This window comes from Dipodomys ordii, unplaced genomic scaffold, assembly GCF_000151885.1.
Source record: "Dipodomys ordii isolate 6190 unplaced genomic scaffold, Dord_2.0 Scaffold57, whole genome shotgun sequence".
NCBI classification, from domain to species: domain Eukaryota; kingdom Metazoa; phylum Chordata; class Mammalia; order Rodentia; family Heteromyidae; genus Dipodomys; species Dipodomys ordii.
In genome coordinates, this window is record NW_012267273.1 from 12706819 (window position 1) to 12731283 (window position 24465).

At 36.0% G+C, this 24465-nt stretch overlaps 1 protein-coding gene across 2 annotated transcripts; it reads left to right on the forward strand.

Annotated features, from left to right (window-relative positions):
* The first annotated feature begins 483 nt into the window (after positions 1 to 483).
* Positions 484 to 24465, forward strand: Mael (maelstrom spermatogenic transposon silencer). 2 transcript variants are annotated; one of them, XM_013021776.1, is made up of 12 exons: positions 487 to 694; positions 1027 to 1119; positions 2782 to 2881; positions 4498 to 4653; positions 6129 to 6170; positions 11677 to 11801; positions 12481 to 12535; positions 12648 to 12789; positions 20472 to 20534; positions 21435 to 21567; positions 23436 to 23511; positions 24017 to 24465. In XM_013021776.1, exons 1-12 carry the CDS (start codon positions 563 to 565, stop codon positions 24202 to 24204), a joined length of 1305 nt encoding a protein of 434 aa, XP_012877230.1. In that variant the 5' UTR covers positions 487 to 562; the 3' UTR covers positions 24205 to 24465. The 2 variants fall into 2 exon arrangements, with proteins under 2 accessions (XP_012877231.1, XP_012877230.1); XM_013021777.1 differs by lacking the exon at positions 1027 to 1119 and having other exon boundaries at positions 484 to 694; positions 24017 to 24440.

Below are 24465 nucleotides of genomic sequence, written 5' to 3' on the forward strand. Positions count from 1 at the left end.
AACTTAGATATCTTTTGTTTGGTAAATTATGAACTGTTGTAAATTTCTACAGTTTATGTATATTGATTGTGGCAAAGTTGTACAAGTTTATTTTGGATGAGAATTTTTTCTTCTAGAATAAATTGCTTCTTGGCATTTACAACATTAAACCCAGATGTTTCTGGCTGAAAACACCGGCAAACTAAAATACCAACTAATCCTTTCTTGCTCTACCTACTGCAACCCACTACGCAACAATGAGCAGCAAATGCACCAAGCCTTCCACGTGATAAGGCCCCGCCTGTGATTCATCCCAGCCAGTCAGGACACTTGTGGCGCCCCGCCCCTTTCCCCTCTCCCCCAACCCCCAATAGCGCTGCATGAGGTGGAATCTTCCGGTTTGGGGCTGGATTTTCTTCTCCTAACTGTGTGAGTACGGCTGTGCGCTGCACCCTGATTGGCTGAAAGCTGGTGTCCTGCGCGTGCGCAGGCACCTACCTCGGTTACTAAGGGCGGGAGCCCAGCGAGGGCGCCAGCAGCTTGTTCCCTCTCAGGCCCGAGTCGAAGCCTGACCGTGCTCGCCATGCCGAACCGCAGGGCCAGCCGCAATGCTTACTATTTCTTCGTGCAAGAGAAGATACCGGAACTACGCCGTAGAGGCCTGCCCGTGGTTCGCGTGGCTGATGCCATCCCTTACTGCTCCGCTGACTGGGCGGTAAGGCGTGAGGAGAGCGTGCCAGGCCTGGCAGGGCAGTTGGGCAAGCAAGGAGGGCGAGGTGGGGAGCAGAAGGGCAAGGTGAGGAGCCAGAGTGCGGGGTGAGGAGCAAGAGGCCTCCGCGAGGCCCGAGCCCCGAGCCCGAGCCCCTCAGGCCTCGAGCTTGACCCCTGATGGAGTGCGAGTGGGGGGAGGGGATCCCTGGCCTAGGGCGAGGCACAAACTGACACCAGAACCTGTGGCCCTGTAATGCCCAGGCGTCTACAGTGGGACCCACCACGCCCACACGGGATCTTCACTGCTGCTTCCCTTTTCTTTTCTATTTCCTGAAGGTCCTGAGGGAGGAAGAAAAGGAGAAATACACAGAAATGGCTCGAGAATGGAGAGCCGCCCAGGGAAAGGATTCTGGGCCTTCAGAGAAGCAGGTAAAATGAGGGGAAACAGAGGCCTGGCACACAAGGTCTTTTGGAAAATGCTGTTTGAGTGAATGGTCAAAGATCAGGGGTAGACAACTGCCTGATGTGGGTTAGGGTGAGGAAAGGAGGTCGTTCTTTTGTTGCCTGGTATTAGAATGACTCAATCCAGTAGGAGGGTGGGCACTGGTGGCTCATGCCTGTGATCCTAGCAACTCAGGAGGCTAAGATCTGAGAATTGAGGTTCAAAGCCAGGCTTTTATCTCCAGTTACCAGCAAAAAGCTGGAAATGGAGGTTTGTCTCAAGTGGTGGGGTACCAGCTTCGAGTAAAAAAGCCAAAGGTCAGTATCCAGGCCCTGAGTTCAAGCCCTGGTACTAGCAGACACAAACACACAACCAGCAGCAGCCTTCACAACTCAGAACAGAAAAGTTGGTATACTTTGGTAGTGAAAGGCCTGAGAAATCCCTGTTTGGTATCTTGGGAAATATTTGAATTTACAAGTTGTGTAAATGGTCTCCAAGTGTCCCTGTCAACTCGTTAATGATTAAGGAGCCTTTTTTGTCTTTTGGTATTTAAAAATAGTTTAGGCCTTTGGATTCTTTTTTGTTGTTTTTAATTTAAAAAATTGACATTTTTTTCTTCATTTTTCATTAGCATCAATTTATTGTATAAAGGGGTAAAATTATTTATATAATGGTCTTTGATCAAATTCACCCCTCTGTATTACTTGTTCTTAATTCCCCTCTGTTTCCCCCTTTTGTTAATCTATTTTGTATTTATATATTTCTGTAATAGTCACACCCAATCCCTTCTTTCCCTTTCTTTTCCCCCTTCCTGGTTTACCCCCGTCTGCTTTCTCCCTCCCAAAGTCCTTCTTTTACAATCTACACTATAGTTTGTAAATGACACCAAGAACCAAGGTTGTCAGTTTTAAATATTAAAAGAGATTGGTGAACATTTGTATACATTATAGGTAAAAGAATTGAGAAAGATTTGAGTAGATTTCTGAGTGGAAGAATGTTGAAGTACAAAATAAAATTTGGTTTCTTGGTAATTTATAATAGGAAAGTAAAAGGTCATTGTGGGGTTCGAAACATACATTCAAATCATGGTGTTTTTGTTTTTTTGTAATACCGAAATTCATTCTTAAACTGTTAACATTGGATTGAAATTCAAGTTTTCTTGCTTGAGATTTGAGAGATTTTTATTTTGGGGATTTATGTTTGATTATCACTAATCAGTTGAATTTTTACATAGGCACACTTGTGAACCTTAATTTTATTTCTTACTGTCATTTCTTATATATTACCTAAAAAAAAATCTCATATGAGACTTCAAGTCAACATGATCTGATTTTTACTTTAAGAGAAAACTAAACAGGATATAGTGGCCTTTGGTGTTCTTTTGGTCCATGTGTTGTATATGGTGGGAGGTGACACAGGAAGATTAATGTAGTCAGTACTGGTCAAGTGACTTTCATTAATTGAGTTATTTACTCACCTTTTGATTTAGAATATAGATTTTTACTTTTATTTCTGTCTTTGGATATTGGTGCTATAGACAAGTATATTCATTGAATTAGTGTTGAGAAGTTACTGAGGTAATCTATGGGCTATTTGGAACTTATTTTGGTAAATTTAATTATGTGATCAATGATTTTCTTTCTCTTTAGAAACTCATTGCCACACCTCTGAGGAGGCCTGGTATGCTTGTACCAAAGCAGACTGTTTCACCCCCAGATATGTCAAGTTTGTCTCTAAAAAATGATCAAGGTAGAGTATTCTGAAAATATTTTGCTCAACTTTGAATGTTCAAAACACTGCTAAAAACAGACAAAAAAACACTATGCTGTATTGCTCAAAACACTGTCATATTAGTAAATGTTTTTATTCATTTTGATCCTCCATTTCAAAGTATTTGGTACAAGTGTTTAAATATTATAGCACTAAAGATAATTTTCACCTATTGACATAATCCAACAGTCCTTTATAATAAAAATCTGTTTTGTCACCTCAGACATTATTTAAACATTGATATTTCTTTGACTTGTTTATAAGGATGTACTTAAATTATAAAGGCAGATAAGAGGTTTAAGATCTATTGTACAGAATTGTTACTGTAGTTTAATGATGTATATTTCAGCATTGAAGACTAAATTTTAGTTGATTGAATTATGAAAAAATGTGATTTGTTAATTAGATTGATTTGATCATGCTGCAATATATAATATACATTCAAACCATAATATATAATATACATTCAAACCCCATTTTGCCATTTAAGATGCACAATTTTACCTATTTAAGATGCACAGTTATTATTGACCAGTTCTTAAAATTTTAAAAATACCCTGGAGGAGACACATAAAGATAACCACAAAAATCAAGTGAAAGTGCCTTTGCACCAGGTGTGGGTGGCTCACACTTACCACCCTAGCTCCAATAAACTACTCAGAAAAAGCCAGAAGTGGTTCTGTGGCTCAAGTGGTAGAGTGTTAGCTTTGAGCACAAAGAGGCTCAGGGACAGTGCCGAGGCCCTGAGGTCAAGCCCCAGGACTGGCAAAAAAAGGGTTTTTGCTATTTGCTATTTTTTGTAGCTGTTTTAATTAATTGGGTCCTGCCTTTAGCTAACACTAATCAACTTTTAACATTAGCCTAAGTAAAAACACTTCACACATTTTTACATTTCTTGTTTGTTTGTTTTGTGCCAGTCCTGAGGCTTGAACTCAAGGCCTGGGTGCTCTTCCTGCACTCTACTACTTGAACCACACTTCTACTTCTGGCTTTTTGCTAGTTAAGTGTAGATAAGAGTTTCATGAACTTTTCCTGACAGAGTGGCTTCAAACTGAGCTCCTCAGATCTCAGCATCCTAAGGAGTTAGGATTACAGGCATGAGCCACCAGTGCCTGGCTTTTTTTTTTTTTTGGAACTACACATGTAGTAGAAAAAAATACAAAAGGAATAAACTAAGTTTTCCATACTTTACAGAGTCTATATATAATACAGTTGGAATTTATTTCTCAAATGTTGGTGGGGGGAGTGTGGAGCAAGAGAATAAAGAGTGAAGGATTTGTTAATTAGCCAATCTTTTACATAGCTTAATCAAGCTAATATTTGCTGGAATATGTGTTACAGCTCTTCTAATGCCATTCTTGAGAGTAAAGGCTTATCTGTAGCTGAATTATATAGAATCTGCTTCAAGTTCAAATAATTTTGGTGTTTTACACAAAGAGTAGTAAAGTATAAAAGATTTGACCATTTGTTTTCCAGCTATATTAGAAATATAAGAACACAAAAGAATGGTTCTAAAGCTTTTTTCATCTGTGAATAAGCAGGCTTTTTGAAAGAAGTAGATTTGAGACATTCACCTTGAATTTTTTGTTTTGTAGCATTCCTTGGAGGTATTTTTTACTTTTTGAACATTTTTAGCCATGGTGAGCTACCTCCTCATTGTGAACAGCGATTCCTCCCTTGTGAAATTGGCTGTGTTAAATATTCTCTGCAAGAAGGTATTATGGCAGAATTTCACAGTTTTATAAATCCTGGTAAGTACCCACATAGAGTAGATGCTGGATCTTAAAAGTATATTGTTTCTTTACATTTATTAATAGTATTCTGAAGTACAACTAAGTTCTCAAAATGTGATAAGATTGACAATAATTGAAAAATCATTAGGTATTAGATGTTGACATAGGTATTGGTTTAGGTTCTTTACCTGAAGTGTTACAATGGGGTGGACAGAGCTGGTGCCAGTAACTCACACCTGTAATCCTAGTTATCTGGGATTATTAGAATCATGGTTTGAAGATAGATGGAAGTTCTTAGGACATCTACTCAGTGAAGAGCTGGATTCTGAGGCTCATACCTGTTGACCTGGCTCCTGGGAACCCTACCTAATACAGTCAGATGCCTGAGTTGGAACGGAGATTCTATCTTAAAATTAATGAGCAAAAGTTAGGGCTAGATAGTAAAAATGCCAGCTTAGGAAACTTAGAGCTCTGAGTTAAAAACACCAGTATTGCCAGTAATAATAATAGCAATAACAATAATTGGGTGACCAGAACATCTGAAAAATGTATACTTTACTTAATTTAACATTTTGAGGCTTTCCTGAAAGTTTATTTTATGCTTGCCATTTTCCTTCTCTACCATTTCCCTTCTCCTTCACATCAGTGGTGGTCACTAGTTTTTCAGCTGTTATTGCATTGTAAATTTGAGGAAACTACTTAATCTCTCTGAACAAATTAGATTGTTTGTAATGTAGGAATAATACCTACTAGAGGGCTGTTATAAGGAGTAGATGAGCTGTGGGCTTGGTGACACATGGTGGATACTGTGTATTGATATTAAGTGTATCCTTTGTAATCTCACTACTCAGGAAGTTGAGGCAGGAGATCTTGAGCTTGAGGCCAGCTGAGCTACATAGTTAAAACCCTGTCTCAAATGCTCCCCCCTCCTCAAAAAAAGTGAGTCCTGTGAAAACACAGGATTTGGTGCCTATAGAGAATACATTTTAGTTAAGTTTGAATATTTAGCATTTTAGTTTAGTTAGAATAGATTTTAGTTACCATATACTTGAAGCTAAAAAAGCAGTAGAGGGAGGAAGAAATACATAAAAAGAAGAGATGAGTAAATTTTTTAAAATTAATTAGGACAGCTTCATTTTTAGATAATAAAAAACAAATCCTACTCACAAGAATGTTGCTACTTAGGACAAGCAAATAGCTATTTTTTTCCATATGACTTTAAAACACTAAAAAGATACAATTTGGATATTTTCTATCCTCTGGAAATGTATGTATACTTGATGTAATAGAGGGTCCCATAGTCCCCTGGAGCCCATTTGTAGAATCCTAAATAAGACTCTTGTTTAAAAAAAAAAAGATAAAGTTTAATTTTTACTTTTACATAATTAAAATTACCTGCCCATGTATGACTTGGTCATCCTATGGAGTATTACTGTAGAACAACTAGAGAACTTCCAGATTTCTGTCTCTCAACAAAATATTTTACATTATAGGTGAAATTCCTCGAGGATTTCGATTTCACTGTCAGGCTGCAAGTAAGTATGAAAGAATAGACTGTAGGAATTGAATATATACATGCCTAACTATGACTTATTCCTTTAACATACATAACTTAAGCTGGGAAAATATTAACCTTAGATTATTGTTGGAGAATATTAAAAATGATAGAGGGAAAAGCCACCAAAGAAAATTCTATAACACATGGTTCAACACATTGTGGGTCATAAAAGAGATTAGAAAGGAAATTCAAATGTTCGTGATATTTAACAAAAATGAACATATAAATTGCCAACTCCTCTGGGACACAGCAAAGACAGTACTCAGAGGAGAGATCTCAAACTCTATTACAAAGCCATAGTAATCAAAACAACTTGTTACTGGCACAGTAACAAACCTGAGGACCAGTGGAATAGAACTGAAGACTCAGAAACAAACCTGCAGACCTATAGCTACCTAATATTCTATAAGGGAGCTAAAAAAGTAGAATGGATGAAAGACAGCCTCTTCAGTAAATGGTGCTGGCAAAATTGGTTAAAAACACCTGTAGAAAAGCTAGATTCTTATCTATCACCCTGCACTAGAATCAACTCCAAATGGATCAAAGACCTCAAAGGCAAAGCAGATACCTTGAAAACATTACACAAGGAATAGGAGAAACTCTAGGGCTTCTTGGCACAGGCCAAAATTTTCTTACTAAAGACACAGAAACACAACAAATCAAAGAAAAGTTGGACAAATGGGATTGCACTAAACTGCAGAACTTCTTCATGGCAGAGGACATAGCTAGCAAGATCAATAGAAAAAGCCCACAGATTGGGAGATTTTCACCAGCCATACAACAAGACAAGGGCCTCATATCTAATGTATACTTCGAACTCAAAAAATTAAATACAGTACCCAGGCCCAGAGTTCAAGCCCCAGGACCGACAAAAAAAATTACCCCAAAAACAAATCCTCAAAAAAATAACTGCCCCATTAATAAGTGGACTAAAGCCTTTTAAAAATAGAATTCTCTGAAGAGGAAATAAGAATGGCAAGTACAGACATCAAGAAATGCTCTCTGGCCATAAAAGAAATGCAAATCAAAACAACATTGAGATTCCACCTCACCCCAGTTAGAATGGCTATAATCAAGAACTCTAATAACAACAGATGCTGGAGGGGATGGAGCCAAAAGGGAACCCTACTGCGTTGTTGGTGGGAGTGTAAACTTGTTCAGCCACTGTGGAAAGCAGTATGGAGGTTCCTCAGAAGACTAAACATAGAGCTCCCCTATAACCCAGCAATCGCACTTCTGCGCATTTACCCAAATGACCACAAGTCCATACTAAAGCTACCAGCATAACTATATTTATCGCAGCATTATTTACCATAGCTAAGATATGGAACCAACCCAGATGCCCCTCGGTAGATGAATTGGTCAAGAAAATGTGATCTATATAATGGAATATATATATATATGTATATATATATATATATATATGGAATTCTATGCTTCCATCAGAGAGAATGACACCGTCGGATTTGTAAGGAAATGGAAAAACTTGGAAAAAAATCATATTAAGTGAAGCAAGCCAGACCCAAAGAAATACAGGTCCCATGGTTTCCCTTATTTGCAATAATTACTATACACCTAGGATAATCTTAGTAGATGAGTAGATAGCTCAATAGGTATGTACATATGACCTTATAATTTGATACTCAGTGAAATGAACTCCAAAACTTGGACATACGAGGTTTTTCTTTGTACTTGTTTTTAATGTTTTGTGTTATTTGTTTCTTCTGAATGTTCTTCCTCCTATGGCTCCCCCTTTTGTCACTGTATTTGATTTTGGTACCCTAGTATTGTATTTACATTTAGTTGAATTAGGGAAGGGGAACAACAGAATGGACAAAGGACAAGGGGAGAACCAATGCAACAGTGATATTCACAAGACAGTATGTTGGAAATGATCTGTACAGCGCAACAAGAAATGTACTTATTACCTTAGTTATCTAACTGTAACCCCTTTGTACATCACCTTGACAATTTAAAAAAACACAGCTTTTAAAAAATAAAAAACTTAAAACTTTTCATAGTCTTATCTCTCCTTTCTAAGGGAATGTGGTGTATTATCTAAATACTGTGTATCCTTGGATTTCAAGATCAGCTACTTTTATTGACTAGGTGTTGACTAGCTACTTAGAAAAGTCTTCTGAGGGAGGTTTCAGGTTTATTTTGATTTAGGGCCATTTAGAAATGTTTTTAATTTTAAAAATTATGTTTTTATTCCAACATTAAAGAAATAAAGTGAAAACACTAAAAGATAGAAAAACCTTTCATGTTCATAGATTAACAGAATCAATATTGGGAAAACCATCTACAATTTCCATACAATTTCTGTCAAAATTCCAATGTCATTCTTCCCAAAAGAGAAATATCAGTCTTAAAATTCATTTGGCACCATGAAAGACCTTGATAGCCAAAGCAGTCCTGAACAAAAAGAATAATGCCAGATTTGGGTGTCGCGTTTACTACAGAGCCATAGTAGAAAAAATGGCATGGAACTAGCACAAAAACACAGGTAAATCAGTGGAATAGAAGATTCAGAAATGGGCCCACACAGCTTATAACCATCTGACTTGTGACCCTGGAAAAAAAAGTCTCTTGAACAAATGATGCTTGGAGAACTGGATCTGAATGTAGAAAATGAAGCTAGATTTCTGTCACTCACCCCGTACAAAAATTCAGTTCCAGATGGATCAAATATCTTAATGTAAGACCAGAAACTTTGAAACTGCTAAAGGAGACATAGAGGAAACTCTTAGGATATAGAAACAGGTAATGTTTTTCTATGTAAAACTCTTAATTGCTTAAAAAGAAACAAGAATTGAAAAATAGCATCAAATTTAAAAACCTTAGCACAGCAAAAGAAACAATCTTTAGAGCCAAAAGAAAACCTACAGAATGCGAGAGGAATCTTTGCCAGTTGCCCATAAAATAAAGGATTATGGTCAGAATGTATGAAGAGCTCCAAAAATTAAACACTGAAAGAATATTCCAATTAGTAAATGAGCAAATGAATTGAAGGGTTTCCAAAGAAGTGCCAATAGCTAATAAATAAATGAAGAAATATTCAACATTATTAACCACAAAGGAAAAGCAAACCAAAACATATTCCATATCACCTAAGTCAGAATGGCTGTTATCTAGAAGATAGAACAAGTGCAGGTAAGGATTGAGGGAAGGGGGACAGTAGGGATGGACCCTTAATACATACTAGAATAGAGCCACTATAAAAATCAGGGTGGAAGTTTCCTAAGAAAACAAGGTAAAATGACCATATGATCCTGTTATTCCATTCCTGCATATAATATCTGGAAACTTAGCAGTAGAACATTTTACTGAATGCTCTCTTCTAGCATGAAAGATTTGTGATCTTGGTTCATATGGTTATTTACCAATGATAAGCTATCCCTGTTTTCCAGGAGCAAATGCAGTATAGTAAGTATATGTCTTAAATTATTGAGTTAGGTTTTGTTTTGGGATTTGTGCATTTATAAGAAAGATCAACTTTAACTTTGTATAACTGATTATCAAGGTCATTTTGCCATCATAAGCTGGAAAATGTTTTCATTTTTTAAAATTTCTGTCTTAATGATTCAATAGAAATTAATTCTCTTTTACTTCACTAAACATTAGGAGCCTAGTTATTTTAAAGTCAAATGTCAGTAATCCTATGAGATAACTCTTCTTTAAAATCTCTTTTCATAGTCTATTGATTATTTTGATGTTCAAATTAACAGATCTCTTGATATATGTATTTTAACTGAGTGTTAAACAGTACGTATTAAATGTTTTTATTCTTCTCCAAGGAAGATTTATGATTGAATCTGACAGCTGGGGTCACCAGCCATCTCAGATTAACTTAATCCAATTTTGGGGATTGAGGTGCTTTTAAATTGGGCTTCAGACCTTACAAGAGCTAAATCCATTTTAGATTATCTTTTAATTTTCAAAAAGAGGGAGGACAGATAGATTACAACTAAAGAAGCATCTGAAAATTCACATTTTACTTTACAGCATAAATAATGAAAGCCATCAGACAATAGAAATCTTATATATATAATGTTTTATTAAGTAAGATTAGAATAATATTTTAAATCCTTATTAGTGTTGGGTCTATTAACAGCTTTATCCAGGTTCTTAGCCTCTAAATATTTTTTTCTAGCACTGGTAAATGCCACTGAGAAGAAGCAGATCCAGAATTCTGGATTCAACATCCCAGTATTTCTGACTTTCCAAGACATCCCAGTATTTCTGACTTTCCAAGATTTCATAATTCCTTATTGTATTAGCTCTATAGTTATATACCTCTTTATATCTCTATAGTTCTTACAAGCAAGTGTTCCCTTCCTTTTGTTTTTCCCTCATCTATCAATCAGGAGTTGAGCTCTCCTGCATCTTTTGTTACAGGTTATCATATTGTACTGAGATTTATAATTTTATCTCAAACTAAGCATAATTAATTAAAATTTGTGCCTAATAACTTAAGTACTTGTGTCTATCAGTGTTTCACTTCTCATTCTTCTTTATAGTGCCTGTGCTCTCATTTAGTGTTTTTGCTCAAGGATGGTGCTCTGCTACTTGAGCATAGCTCTGCTTCTGGCTCTTTTGATGGCTAATTGGCTATTAAGAGTCTTGGTTTTGTTTGCCTAGGCTGGCTTTGAAACTCCACCCTCCAATCTCAACCTCCTGAGTAGCTAGGATTATAGGTTTTGAGCCACTGACAACCCATATCAGTCTCATTCTTTTATCTTTGTGTACCTGATTGTCTAGGATGTTGAAAAAAATGATCTAGAGTAATTTGGGACGTATAACAATAGCTTCTTTCAGAGGACATTTATGTAGGACCTAGGGGGTCCTACAAAACTATCCCTCCCCCACCCCACCCCCCCAAAAAAACAAAAACCTTTTACTTCTCTGGGTTTTTGCACATTGACCAAGTAATTCTTATCTGTGTGTGTATGCTCTTAATATATTCAGGGTCATTGTATTTTTTATGAGAGGATTGGTCTGAATTACTTTATCTAGTCTTTTACTTTCTGAGTTGATGATTTCATCATACAGCCTTTTTGTTTTACTTTTTTATTATTACCTTACATAGGTTATATAGGTAACATACAACTGTTTAAAATGCAGTTATTACAATTAATTTCACCAGCCTTATTAACAAAACATTAAAGACATCCAATGGAATAGTGAAAATACTAAAAGCTTTGTTGCTTAACCTAGGTTTGAGTCATAACTGTAGCACTTACCAACTTACTGCTAGTTTCTTGTGTTCTTGGAGTTCTTTATGATTGTGTCAGCCACTTTTCGGAGTGGCTATAAAATTATGGATTAAAATATTCAAAGTACCTAATTGGAACCAAGGTTGGTACAAATGAATATATATGAGTTACCCACTACTCTCTTCTTATACCTCTACTTCCATACTTCCCATAATATTTGTCTTTCCTCAATGTTTGCACTTCATCCTCTTTTTTAATTTCCTCCAGGTGATTCTAGTCACAAGATTCCTATTTCAAACTTTGAATTTGGGCATGACCAAGCAACTGTGTTAAAAAACTTCTATAGATTTATTCATCCAAACTCAGGGAAGTGGCCACCTATCTACTGCAAGGTAATTTCCAGTTAAGAAGCTCTTTGAAAGTATAAATTTAGATACTACATCTACAGGATGTACCAAAAGGAGAATTTTCTCCTGTGCATTAGCTGTGTATGTTAAAACATGGACATTCTGAGTTACTTTCAGTTTAATATAATACATTTTCTTTTAAATTACTGTGTTTTGGAGGGACTTTGAAGACTACAAAAGTTGAAAACATTTCTAAATGTCCTTTTTTTAGTTCTCTTCTGAAATACTTGCAATATCTTTTTGCCCTGAAGATTGATATATTCTGTATACAGGATTACCTTTTATTCAAAATGGTCTCTCTATCAGTCCCTTGCTTCTCTTTTTGTAATTTTTAGGAAAGACTTATGTCTTTATTTCATTTAAATTCCTCCAGGTTAGAACTCAAAGTTTTGATCAGTGGGTGACAAAGTGGTGAAGATTTATTCCTTCATTGCCCATGTGTCTCACTTGCTTTTCATGGGGTTTTTAGCGTTGATATTTAAATTATTTGGTTAATACTAGCAGTTGTCTTTTGTAATGAATGCCACTCTTTTTTAATAGTTCCCATTTTGTTATAAACTATTCTTTCCTTCATGCATCTCCCAGCATTTGAAAGGACAGTGTTAATTAATTGTAATTAAATCACAATGGAAGAAAAATACAAATAATTTTTTTCTCTCTTCAGTCTGTTGATAGAGCCAGAATCATCTGGTGTTTGAAGCATATGGCGAGGACATCAGGTAAATAAAATCCTGGTTCACTGCAGAAGTGTATTATATCTATTTCCATTTTGACATGTTTTAAGTACCCAAAGTCACTAACTGTATATCTGTTTCTATTTATTACTGGAAGAAATCAGGCAAGACCTAGAACTTCTCTCTGTAGAGGATCTTGTAGTGGAGATCTACCAACAAAAATTCCTCAAGGAGCCCTCTAAGACCTGGGTTCGAAGCCTCCTGGATGTTGCCATGTGGGATTATTCTAGTGATACAAGGTATTGGTGGTGATTTTTGTGATGTGATTTTGACTTCTGAGCTCTATTTTAGTTGTTTGTGCCTTTTATGCAGTATTTCCCTCTGAAGCCTTGGAAGTACTATTTTTATGAACATAAAATTCTATTGACTATAAGATAATATTACTTGGGTGCAGCACAGAAAACAAGAACAACAAAAAACTGACAAACTGAATAGTTCCTTTGTTTTGTTTTGTTTTTTGTTTTGGTGCTTGTATTAGAACTTGAACTCAGGGCCTGGGCACTGTCCCTTTGCTTTTTTGCTCAAGGCTGGTGCTCTATTACTTGAGCCAAAGCTCCACTTTGGGCTTTATGGTGATTAATTGGAGATAAGAATCCAACAGACTTCCTGCCAGGGCTCGTCTTGAACTGCGATTCTTAGATTTCAGCCTCTTGAGTAATTAGGATTATAAGCATGAGCCATTGGCATTTTGCTAATTACTATTTCTTATTAGAATTTCTAGTGATTAAAAAAATGTTTTTAGATTTATTTAGACAGTTTTTATTTTATAACACTTATAATTTATTATATAAATGAAATAAATTGACAGGCATATTTATTTTGAAATAAGCTTAGATTTACTTAAAAATTGCCCATTGTAAAAATATGTAAGATCCAATAATTTTAATATTTAAATAGATTGCCTTTCTAATTTTGTCTTTAAATATGTGTACACTTTTTTCTAAGTAAAATAAATTTCTGTTACCATTCCCCTTGCACCTCATTACCTCATTATTCTCAGAGTAAAACTCAGAATCAGGCTATATCCATTGATGTTGTTCAGTTTTAGAAGACTAGATGTACATTTTGCTAATTGTCAGCTATGTCTTTAGTAGTGAAAAAATATCCAGAGTCCAACCCAGGATCATATGTTGCACTTGCTGTAACTCATTAGGCTCTTTAAACCTGGAAAGTTCCTCAGTCTTGCTTTTTCATGATTTTTACCTTTTTTATTTTGAAGAGTACAGCCCAGTTATTTTATAGAATGAATGTCAATTTGAGTTGGTCTGTATGTCCTTATTAAGGTTTTGCGTTTTGTGGAAAAAGTACAGCAACAATCGTGCTGTATCTTTGCAGTGTGTCACCACAGGAATGGTAGGATTTCATTTTGTTCCTTTTCTGATCATGATAAGTCAGTTGCTTAAAATAGTGTGTTGTCAGATTGAAAAGTAACAATTTTGTACCTTAATGTTACTAGAATACCTTATGGATATATACTATAAGATTAGCTAGATACTGTATTTTTCAAAATTTTATATACTAGTTTTACCATTTATCCATGATTTGGTCTGGGTCAGTTACTATGACATTTGTAAAACACTTTTTTTTAATTCAATTATTCTTGCATTTATTGGAATTCTGTAAGAAAGAGCTTTTCCTTTTCACCTATTGTTTTTGTTTACATGACTATTGTGTAGTTTCCGATTAAGTGAATTATAGTCTCTTATTAGCATAACTTATTTTATGTTCAGATTGTTCAGTGTGGCCAGTGGAAGACTTTCAAGCAGTAGTTTCTTTTTTATGTTGTATTGACATTGACTCATCTTTGAGCTCTTATTTTGCTTTTTTTAGCACATTGCATTCCAGGTTTATCTTGAACTTCTCTGATCCCAGCTTTGGTTCTTTTTAGTAGCGAATAATATTTAGAATAGAGGATCTGGGTGCTAGCTATTCTCACTCCTTACTACATTGTCACTGATTCTAGGTCTCCGTAGTGGGCAGATCTAGGAAATGTGTGTTACACATCCTCTTTTTATGGAAATAAGTCTCCCGCTTAGTCTTTTTTTTCTTAAAATGCATATATGTACACACACACATATAATTGCAAATGTGATATACAGGGGGCTTACAGTTTATATATTTACATACATATAATAATAAGAGGTAATGAGTATGTTTCTTTTTGAACAATTCCACCCCTTCCCTCGATTTTTCCCAGTTTTTCCCTCTCATCCCCACCCATAAGTTGTGCATTTTTAAGTGTCTATAATCACTGATGCATTTGTTTATCTGTTGTCCTACACTTTTTGTGCCTTTCCCTTACCCTCCCAAAGACAGAAAACTAACAAGACAAATGGTAAAGAAAACAAAACTCCATTTCTTAGAGTTCATTTTGATAGATATTATTTTATATGATCATCTGCACATAGCTATTGAGTCTTTGTGTTCTTTCCTAAGAATATCTTCCTTTGGTTTCACTGTGTGACTATATATATTTATATAATTTATATAATATAACCTATATAATTTATCATGTCCTAGTGTACTTTCTTGTCTTTTACCATCCAGTGTGTTTACTTGTAGATTTATAGGCACTTTCTAGTTACCACAAATGAGGGAAACCATGCAACCTATGTTTCTTTGGGTCTGGATTATTTCACTTAATTATTTTACAAGTATTTATCTTTTTCCCTCTCTCTCTGTGTCAGCATGAGTTTCCTCCCACGGAGCCTGTAATTCCAATCCAGTACCATAAAGTTCTTTAGTTTTCTACTTTACCTTTGTATTTTTTTGTTCTGAGACTGAGAATTTTTTTAACTTACCATATTTTTAAATTTGTTGAGTATTAGATTACATTGAAACTGGTTTCAGAACTAAGTGGTATCATTAAGTGATACCACTGTTGTTTTCCTGGGGTTTTTGTTTTTAATGAATGGGCTCAAGGCTTGGTTCAGCAATAAAGCCTCTTGGCTTCCAAAGGTGAGGCCCTGAATTCAAACACTAGTCCTACCAAAATAAAGATAAATGTCCGCTCATGATTTATTTAGTTTGAAGGTAAGAGTCAAAATACTCTCTTCAGAAGTTATTTGGGCTCTTTCCCCCCATTCAGAGCAATTGAATTACTTGTTTGAAATATAGTTAAGTTTACTTGCTTATTTGTATTCATAATTTGTTTCCAATTTGTTGACTTAATTGTTTGAATTAGCAAAAGCAGCTTTTGCTAATAGTTTACTCAGAAATGTCACTCATTTTCTTTTAAAGCTCCCTAAAAATATTTGTAGGGAATATTAGTACATTTGTGAGAATATAGTAAAGTTATAGATTTATTTGGGGAGAACTAAAGTCTTTTCAATATTGAGTTGTAGCCAAGAATAAGGAATGTGTTTGTGTTATTCAAATCTACTTTTGTATATTTCAGATTTTTTAATTTTTTCCACACAAAATTGTGTATATTTGGAATTGGTGCATTTTTTTCGGGGGAGGGGGACAATTCTCAGATAACTTCTACAGATATTGGTTTAATTAGACTTTTTCTAATTCTAATGGAGTTAATTTTGGTAATTTGTATTTTCCTAGGAAGTCATACTAATAAATAGATTTTCAAATTTGTTTAAAAGTCTCCAAGGAAGATAGTCTCCTAAAATGTCTTGTTTTAGTAGTTATATTTATATTGTAATTTCTTGTATATTTACTTTTTCTTTTAAACTAGTGCGTTCTTTAAATCTGATTTTCTGTTCTCATCTTCATATATGTCTTTTACCTTATTCTCTGTACTGTACTATTCTTTTTTCTAGTTTTGAGGGGCTAGAAATGTAATCCTTTTATCTTTTAACTTTATTGATGAGTAGTAACAGGATTTGGATTATTTGTCTTTTTTTTTTTTTTTTTTTTTTAGTTCTGGGGGAGGAGAAGTGGTACTGGGGATTGGACTAAAGGCCTTGTGCTTTCTAGAACAGGTACTTTTATTTTTGTCTGGAGACTTAAAATGTTTTCATCTTTAAAGCCTGTTAGTTTTACTAGAATCTTTTTTCTGAATTTATGTTCCAGATCCATTTTTTGAGGTGTGTGGTGAGCCATTTCAATACTCAGAGTCAGGTTCTATTTCTGTAGTTTCTTAGAAGTAGTTTCAGAATTAGTATTAGTGTTTACTTTTATGTTAAGGGAATCCTGTGTATGTACGTTTGGGCTTATTTCATTTTATTTTTCCTTATTACTCTCTTTACTTTATAAATTAGTCTCATAAATAGTTTTCTTTCTTCAGTTTCTTTAATCGTTCCAAATCTATTCGTTTGGGGACAGTTTGTAAGTTATTTCTTTCCCTCATATGATTTTTTAAAATACTTTTGTCAATTTATTCAACTCACTATCTTATTTTTTATTCATTTCTACTTTTAGTTTTGAAATTTCTATTTTTGTAAAAGTACTAGAGTTTGAACTCAGGGCCTAGGCTCTATCTCTTAGCTTTTTCCATTCAAGGCTGGTGCTCTACCACTTGAGCCATGTTTGCATCTCCACTTTTTTTTTAACTAATGAATTTTGAAGATGAGTCTCATTGATTTTTCTGTCCAGGCTGGCTTCAAACCTCAATCCTCAGGTCTCAGCCTTCTGAGTAGGTAGAATTACAGGTGTAAGTCATCAGTGCCTTGCTTGAAGTTTCTTATTAAGGGTATATTTCTGTTCCTTATTGAATATGTTGTAAATCTTTACATAGTTGTTTGAGTATGTTTAATTCAGTATGAAATGTGTCAGAGTTCTTAACTTTAGGGGGACAGGTGTCATCAAAGTATTTTGATTTTCATTTTTTTGTTTTCTTTGTATTGTAATTGTAGATGAAGATGTTCTTTTACTGCATTTGTTGGCAGGTGATTTGGGGAGGCTTGACTCTTGGTTCAAAAGTGCCCTCTTCTGTTAGTGTCACAATGTGCAGGTTCTTTAAACTTACAGAATCCTAAATTTACCCCTCTACCCAGTGTCTAAAGGGGTTTCCTCCCATTCTCCTTTTGACCACAGGTTCTTTCCTGTAGTCAGGACTATTTTTCAGTGTTTATTTCAACAATGGACTTTTATGGGGATGAATTTAGTTTATTTAAGCTCTTCATTTCCTTTCTCTCTTTTCTGAAGTCTTTTTTTGTTCCTCAGGATTCCACTATCCACATAAAGACTTGAGGTGAGAGACTAAGGAGTTGCTGAAGTGTAATTTGTCCAGTTAATTGATTTTTATATTATCTGTCTCCTATTTATACTGTCAGTGTAGATTTTGTCTGTCCTTTTTTTGGTTTTTGCTGTTTTAGTCTGTTAAGTTTATGGGTGATATGTTGAAATATTTGAATTCATTACCATTATTGTAGCTACTGGGTAAATAGCTCTAAAATTCCACACAACCATGTGGGCTCTGTATTTATATTCATTGTTGACCCCTGTACCATTATGTTGGGGAAGCAGTGCTCCTTAAAAGAGAATTCCACTGTTGCATCTGAGATTTCCTTCTAAGCAACTGCACACTTTGCAATTTCAGTACTGGCTTTTTTCTTAATCTTATCAAAAATTGTAAAGTTTTCTGAGACAAAATAATATTTCCTTAAATAACTTTGACTAAAGTGTTGGACTGTAATTTAATTGTCTTGTTACCATCAAGAATAATAATCATCCAGGCCTAGTGACCCATGCCTGTAATTCTATAGCTAATCAAGAGGCCAGAGATGGAAGGATTGATAGCCCAATCTCCACCAGTAAAAATCAGTATAAAGCCGGGCGCAGGTGGTTCACACCTGTAATCCTAGCTACTCAGGAGGCTGAGATCTGAGAATTGCAATTCAAAGCCAGCCCGGGTAGGAAAGTCCGTGAAACTCTTATGTCCAGTAAACCACTAGAAAACTGGAAGTGGCTCTGTGGCTCAAGCGGTACGTGCTCGCCTTGAGCTGAAGAGCACAGGGACAGCACCCAGGCCGAGTTCAAGCCCCACGACTGACAAAAAAAAGAATCAGTATAGTCCAGCAGGCCTGAAAAACCATGATACAGATTTGCTCCATCAAAAATGTGAGACCCTATTCAAAAAATAGCAAAAACAAAAAGGGACATGGATCAAGTGGTAGTATCTGCCTGGCAATTGCAAATTCCTAAGTTAATAATTGTAGTATAGCCACACACAAAAAAAGAATAATAACCAAATTTTTGTGTTTAGGCCATGGTAACTGTATTTTTTCATTGTAAAACGAACTCCAATTTCAGTTAACATACTTTTAAAAACTGTCGGTACAGTAAATGTAAAATGTTAGTTACCTTCACTGAATGGAAGCTAGTTAACTGAATGGAAGATTGAAAAGTAACATTAAAAGTCTCCCACTGCATTTCCAAAGAAGAGTAATCAAATAAAAGTGATTCATAAAACTCTAAAATGTAGCCAAATGTAAGTTCTTAGACAACAATACAGAATATCAAGTAATTTTTATTTTCTAGCTTTTCTCCTTGTCTGGAAGCTAGCCATTCAGTTAAGATAACTAAGGTTTCTGGGCTGGGAAGGTGGCTCAGTGGTTGAGTGCTTGCCTCGCATGCATGAGGCCCTGGGTTCGATTCCTCAGCACCACATAAGCAGAAAAAGACGGAAATGGTGCTGTGGCTCAAGTAGTAGGGTGCTAACCTTGAGCTGAAGAGCTGAGGGACAGCAGCCAGGCCCAGAGTTCAGGCCCCCTGACCAGCAAAAAAAAATAATAATAACTAAGTTTTCATACTTACAAGGTGCAGATTTTTACAGTTTTTTTTTTTTGGTTGGTCATGGGGCTTGAACTCTGGGCCTGGGTGCTGTCCCTCCATTCTTCAGCTCAAGGCAAGCACTCTACCGCTTGAGCCACAGTGCCACTTCTGGTTTTCTAGTGGTTTATTGGATATAAGGGTCCCACAGACTTTCCTGCCTGGGCTGGCTTTGAACTGAGATCCTCAGATCTCAGCCTCCTGAGTAGCTAGGATTATAGGTGTGAGCCACCAGCACCCAGCAGATTTTTACAGTTTAAGCATAGGTTCTTGGTCAGTTTAGGTAAGCATTGTATTCTATAGTAATGAATGCTGCTCTGCATCTTAATAGACTCTGGAAAGACAAGTTTAAAGTGGCTCTTCAGATTAAAATATGTTGTGTCAGTGTATGTGCAACACTGTTGGATCATATAACTTGTTATGATTATTTCTTCTATCACATCACCTCTGTATTGATAACTTTTCTGGCCCTTTATCTAAGATGTTGACCCTTCTTTTTTGGGGGGGTTCGGTCGTGGGGCCTGAACTCTGAGCCTGAGCACTGTCCCTCAGCTCTTCAGCTCAAGGCTAGAGCTCTAACACTTGAGCCACAGCACCACTTCTGGCTTTTTTCTTTTTGCTTATGTGGTGCTGAGGAATCGAACCCAGGGCTTCATGCATGCCAGGCAAGCGCTCTACCACTGAGCCACCTTCCCAGCCCTGTTAACCCTTCTTTACAATTCATATCATCTTTTCCTTCTATCTTGTTTCCCTTAGATCTTAAATTGTCTAATTATGCTTGCATATCCTTTTTAGTCTGTCTTCTCCACTAGCAAGTAAATTTTATGGCACTGTTTCATTCAATTGTGTATCCCTAGTGCCTAAACAATACTTGGCAAATAGTGTACTCTCAGTGAATGTTTGTTGAATGAATCCATAAAAGCTTTACTCAGTACTGTGCCTCTAGAACACTCATATTAAGGTAAAATTTAATTTTTATGGTTGTGTGTTGCTTGTGTATTGTCATGAATTTGTACCAGAGTATCATAAAATCTGCATATAGAAATTGTTTTTGTGGGTTAAATTAGAAACCTTAATCTTGGAATAATAGTGTCCAGTTTTTAAATGATTTCAGGTAAATTAGAAATCTGGAACATGAAAACCCTTTGGTAGTGCTACTGCAAATTAGGATACTAAAATTCTTTTTGTTCCACAGGTGCAAGTGGCATGAAGAAAATGATATTCTCTTTTGTGCTTTAGCTGTTTGCAAGAAGATTGCGTAAGTTGGGAAAAGGAGTTTCTTCATGATGCTGTTTTCTGAACTGAAAATTTTTGTGCCCGTTTTGCTCGATCTCATTAGGAGAGCTGTGATAAATCTGGTTATTTCCCTTACTATAATTTAATTATAAAACAAAGCACTTTTTTTTAAGCGGTGGTGGGGCCTGAACTCTGGGCCTGGGCACTGTTCTCAGCTCTTCAGCTCAAGGCTAGTGCTCTACCACTTCAGCCATAGCACCATTTCCAGCTTTTTCTGCTATGTGGTGCTGAGGAATCAAACCCAGGGCCTCATGTGTGCAAGACCACTGAGCCACCTTCCTAGCCCCCAAAGCTCTTTTTTTTTTAATTTAGCTTACTTTTATTATTCTACTTGAACAATCTGGGTAAATCTTCAGAAGCACTTCTTGAAACTTTTCCTTCTTGAAATCTTATAGGAGAGAGAAATTTGCTTCTGTCATTAGGATAACATTTTTTGCAAAGATGCTCCAGAAACAAATATTTTCTCATTTTGTAGTGAAAGTATATAGTCCCTGATCTCTGACTAACCTGCTAGCCCTTTCATATAGCAGGTGATGGTTGGTTCTGGTGATTAACAACTTATAATTGTAGTATATCTTTGCTTCTTCCCTTCCCTTTGCTTAAACACTTGTGAATCCTGGCAGTCTTGATAATCATAACTATTTCTTTGAAATTTTGTCTGGTAATCAGAAGATTGCTTACAAGTAACAACCTTTTTATGACATGAATACTAGCTTATTTCGATCTCTTCTGGATCTCTAATTTTATTTTCCAATTCAGAATAGTATCTTTATACTTCATTGGACATTTAAAGATACATACTTTTTTTCTAAAATGGAATTGGATGAGGTTCTTACAGTGAGGTTTGTCTTCTTTTTTAAAGGTATTGCATCAGTAATTCTCTGGCCACTCTCTTTGGGGTCCAGATTACAGGAGCTCATGTACCACTGCAAGATTATGAAGCCAGCAATAGTGTGACACCCAAAATGGTTGTATTGGATGCAGGGCGTTACCAGGTAAGGACCCTCAGTCATCAGTAAAATTTTAGGTATCTTCAGACTTATGAGGAGAAATTAATGCCTCCTTGCTAACTAAACTTTGGTTATGTGAGGCCCCTGCTTCTCCATTAGTGCTTTCAGATGGTGATATATTGTGTTTTCTCATTTGTCATAAGACTGCCTATATGTTCTTGATTTTAGCTTCCACACCATGCATACCTTCTTTCTAAATTTCTTGGGCTTTGAATCTCATGCCATCCAGGGCATAATACTTGATAACCCTGTTTGGGAAGTAGTAGGCACTTAGGTTGATCCTCATTGTTAAGAGAAACACTGATGCAGGAGAGTAGTTTTTCCATCAAAATCATGTATTTCTTTTGCCTCATAGGTAGTCATTTCACTGAATTCAGCCTCATTGTCTCCCATGATCTAAGTTCCTACTCCTAGAGTCACCTCCTACACCCTACTGGTCGTGTCTTCATCTTCTCAATTTCAAACATCTTCCATTGTGACTATCACCATGTCCCTCTGGTACCCCAGTTCAAAAGATTCTTTGACCCACAATTCCTATTTTATGATCCTATACAGGATTGTTGCATAGCCCAGTCCCAGAGGTACTACTGACGTGTAAAGTTGAGAACTCATATCCCCTTTTTACCACCTTCATTTTCCACACTGCACCTTTCCTCTCAACTTAGATTGCTTGTGCTAATCAACTCCATTAGCTCTCTTTTCCTCATCCTACCTGAGTGACAAATACCCTGATTAATCCAACTCTTCACCTATTCTGGTCCTATACCTGTGAAGTAAGATGGGAAATAAACCACCTTGCTGACTCGTATTAACCAAATTTTTATTACCACCAGCTTTAAGTGAACCATTGATGTTTCCTTCATATATCTGTTTTTTTCAGTCTGATAAATCTCTTATTTCTCGCCCTTTCTTTCCCTTCCAATTTCTGTCGCCTCTCCCATCACCATTAATGCGCTAGCCAATATTGATGTCTTTCACTTCTCCAGAGAAAAGGACGCAATCAGGAAGTTTCATATATTTCCTGCCACCTCACACACCTGCATCTACCATATCCTCTGATTTCATTAAAACAGTGAAGGATTTGTGTTCATATCTTAAATATATATATGCCTGCACTCATTTTACCCTCTTTCTTGTACCATTAGGTTTTCAGGCCTCTATTCTGAATCATTCTGTTCAGTAAACATGCTGTCTCTTGACCCTGTAATTCCTAATTTCCCTCTAGTGACTATCTTAATTCCTCCTCTTAGCAACAGAAATTGATCAAACATTGGAAAAGCACTTGGGTTTGCATTTTTTGTTGTTCCAGTACTGGGTGCTATCACTTAGCTGTTTCACTCAAGGCTGGCACTCTACCACTGGAGCTGTACTCTACCACTTCCAGCTTTTCAGTGGTTAATTGGAGACCAGAGTCTCATAGACTTTCTTGCCTTGATTGGCTTCAAACCTTGATCCTTTGATCTCAGCCTATTGAGTAACTAGGATTACAGGTGTGAGCCAGCAACCAATGTCCAGAGTTGGCTTTTTTTTTTTTTTTTTTGTCGGTGGTGGGATCTCAGGATCTGAGCACTGTCACTGAGCTTTTTTGCTCAAGGCTAGCACTCTACCACATTTGAGCCACAGCACCACTTCCAGTTTTCTGGTTGTTAATTGGAGAGGAGAATCTCACAGATTTTCCTATCCAAGCTGGCTTTGAAACTTGATCCTCAGATCTCAGCCTCCTGAGTAGTTAGGATTACTGGTATGAACCACTGTGCTCAGCTTTAGTTTGCATTTTTAAAGAATAATTTGAAATAGAAGTTAGACCACCCAATAATTAATAAGAAATAAACATTTTTCCCATTACTTTACAGAAGTTAAGAGTTGAGAGTCCAGGATTCTGTCATTTCAACTCTTCTAATCAGGAACAAAGATCAAACGCATTCACTGGTGAGCATATTAAATTTTATAAGACCATATTTTAAATATGTTTGAGTCTTACAGCATACAAGGATCCTAGAATTTGGTATTTAAACATGTTTCTAGGTTAACTTGTATTAGGCATTTTATTTGACATTTACATATTAAGCAATTTGAGTATGTACATTTTTCTGTCACTTTAGTATTATATAACTTCTCCAATTTTTTTTAAATTTTACACCTCAATTTTTTTCAGAATATTTAAAAGAAAATATTTCTTATAGGTGCTATAGTTTTCATGTGGTAATGTCACTTGGGAAATGAGACTCTTCAAAAACAAGTGACATCGAATTTCACATAGTATCTGAAGAATTTCAGTTAGGGTTTCCAACTAAAACAAGAGGAAAGTTTTGTTCAGCCTTTTGCCTTAAAGACCTGTCTCCTAAATAGTACAAGAATCAGTTAATTGAAGTGTCTCTTGATCATAAAATTGTAAAATTGCTGTGTTTCTTTTGTTGAATTTTCAATATCCTAGGTGATTACCCATCTGGGGTGAAATTTTCAGGCCAAAACAGTAGTGTTCGAGGGAGAGGAATTACCCGCTTACTCGAGAGCATCTCCAGTTCCTCCAGCAATATCCACAAATTCTCCAACTGTGAAACTTCACTCTCATCTTACATGTCCCAAAAAGATGGGTATAAATCTTTCTCTTCCATATCTTAATGATGGTACTTTTTCAATTTCTGGAAAAATAATAGGCCTAAATTCCCTTCTGACTACAGTCCTATTAAACAGATTACATCAATGGTAAATACCACTCCTCTAAAAATGACTTAATCTGTAAGGAAACTCTGTTTCATAGATTAAAAATAATTGTGGTTGGAGAATATCTTGGTGTTCTTATGTTCTTTTTCCTTGAAGTCTTATTACATCTCCTGGAATATGATGGGTATGTCATTGAAACTTTTGAGTTCTATAGTTGAA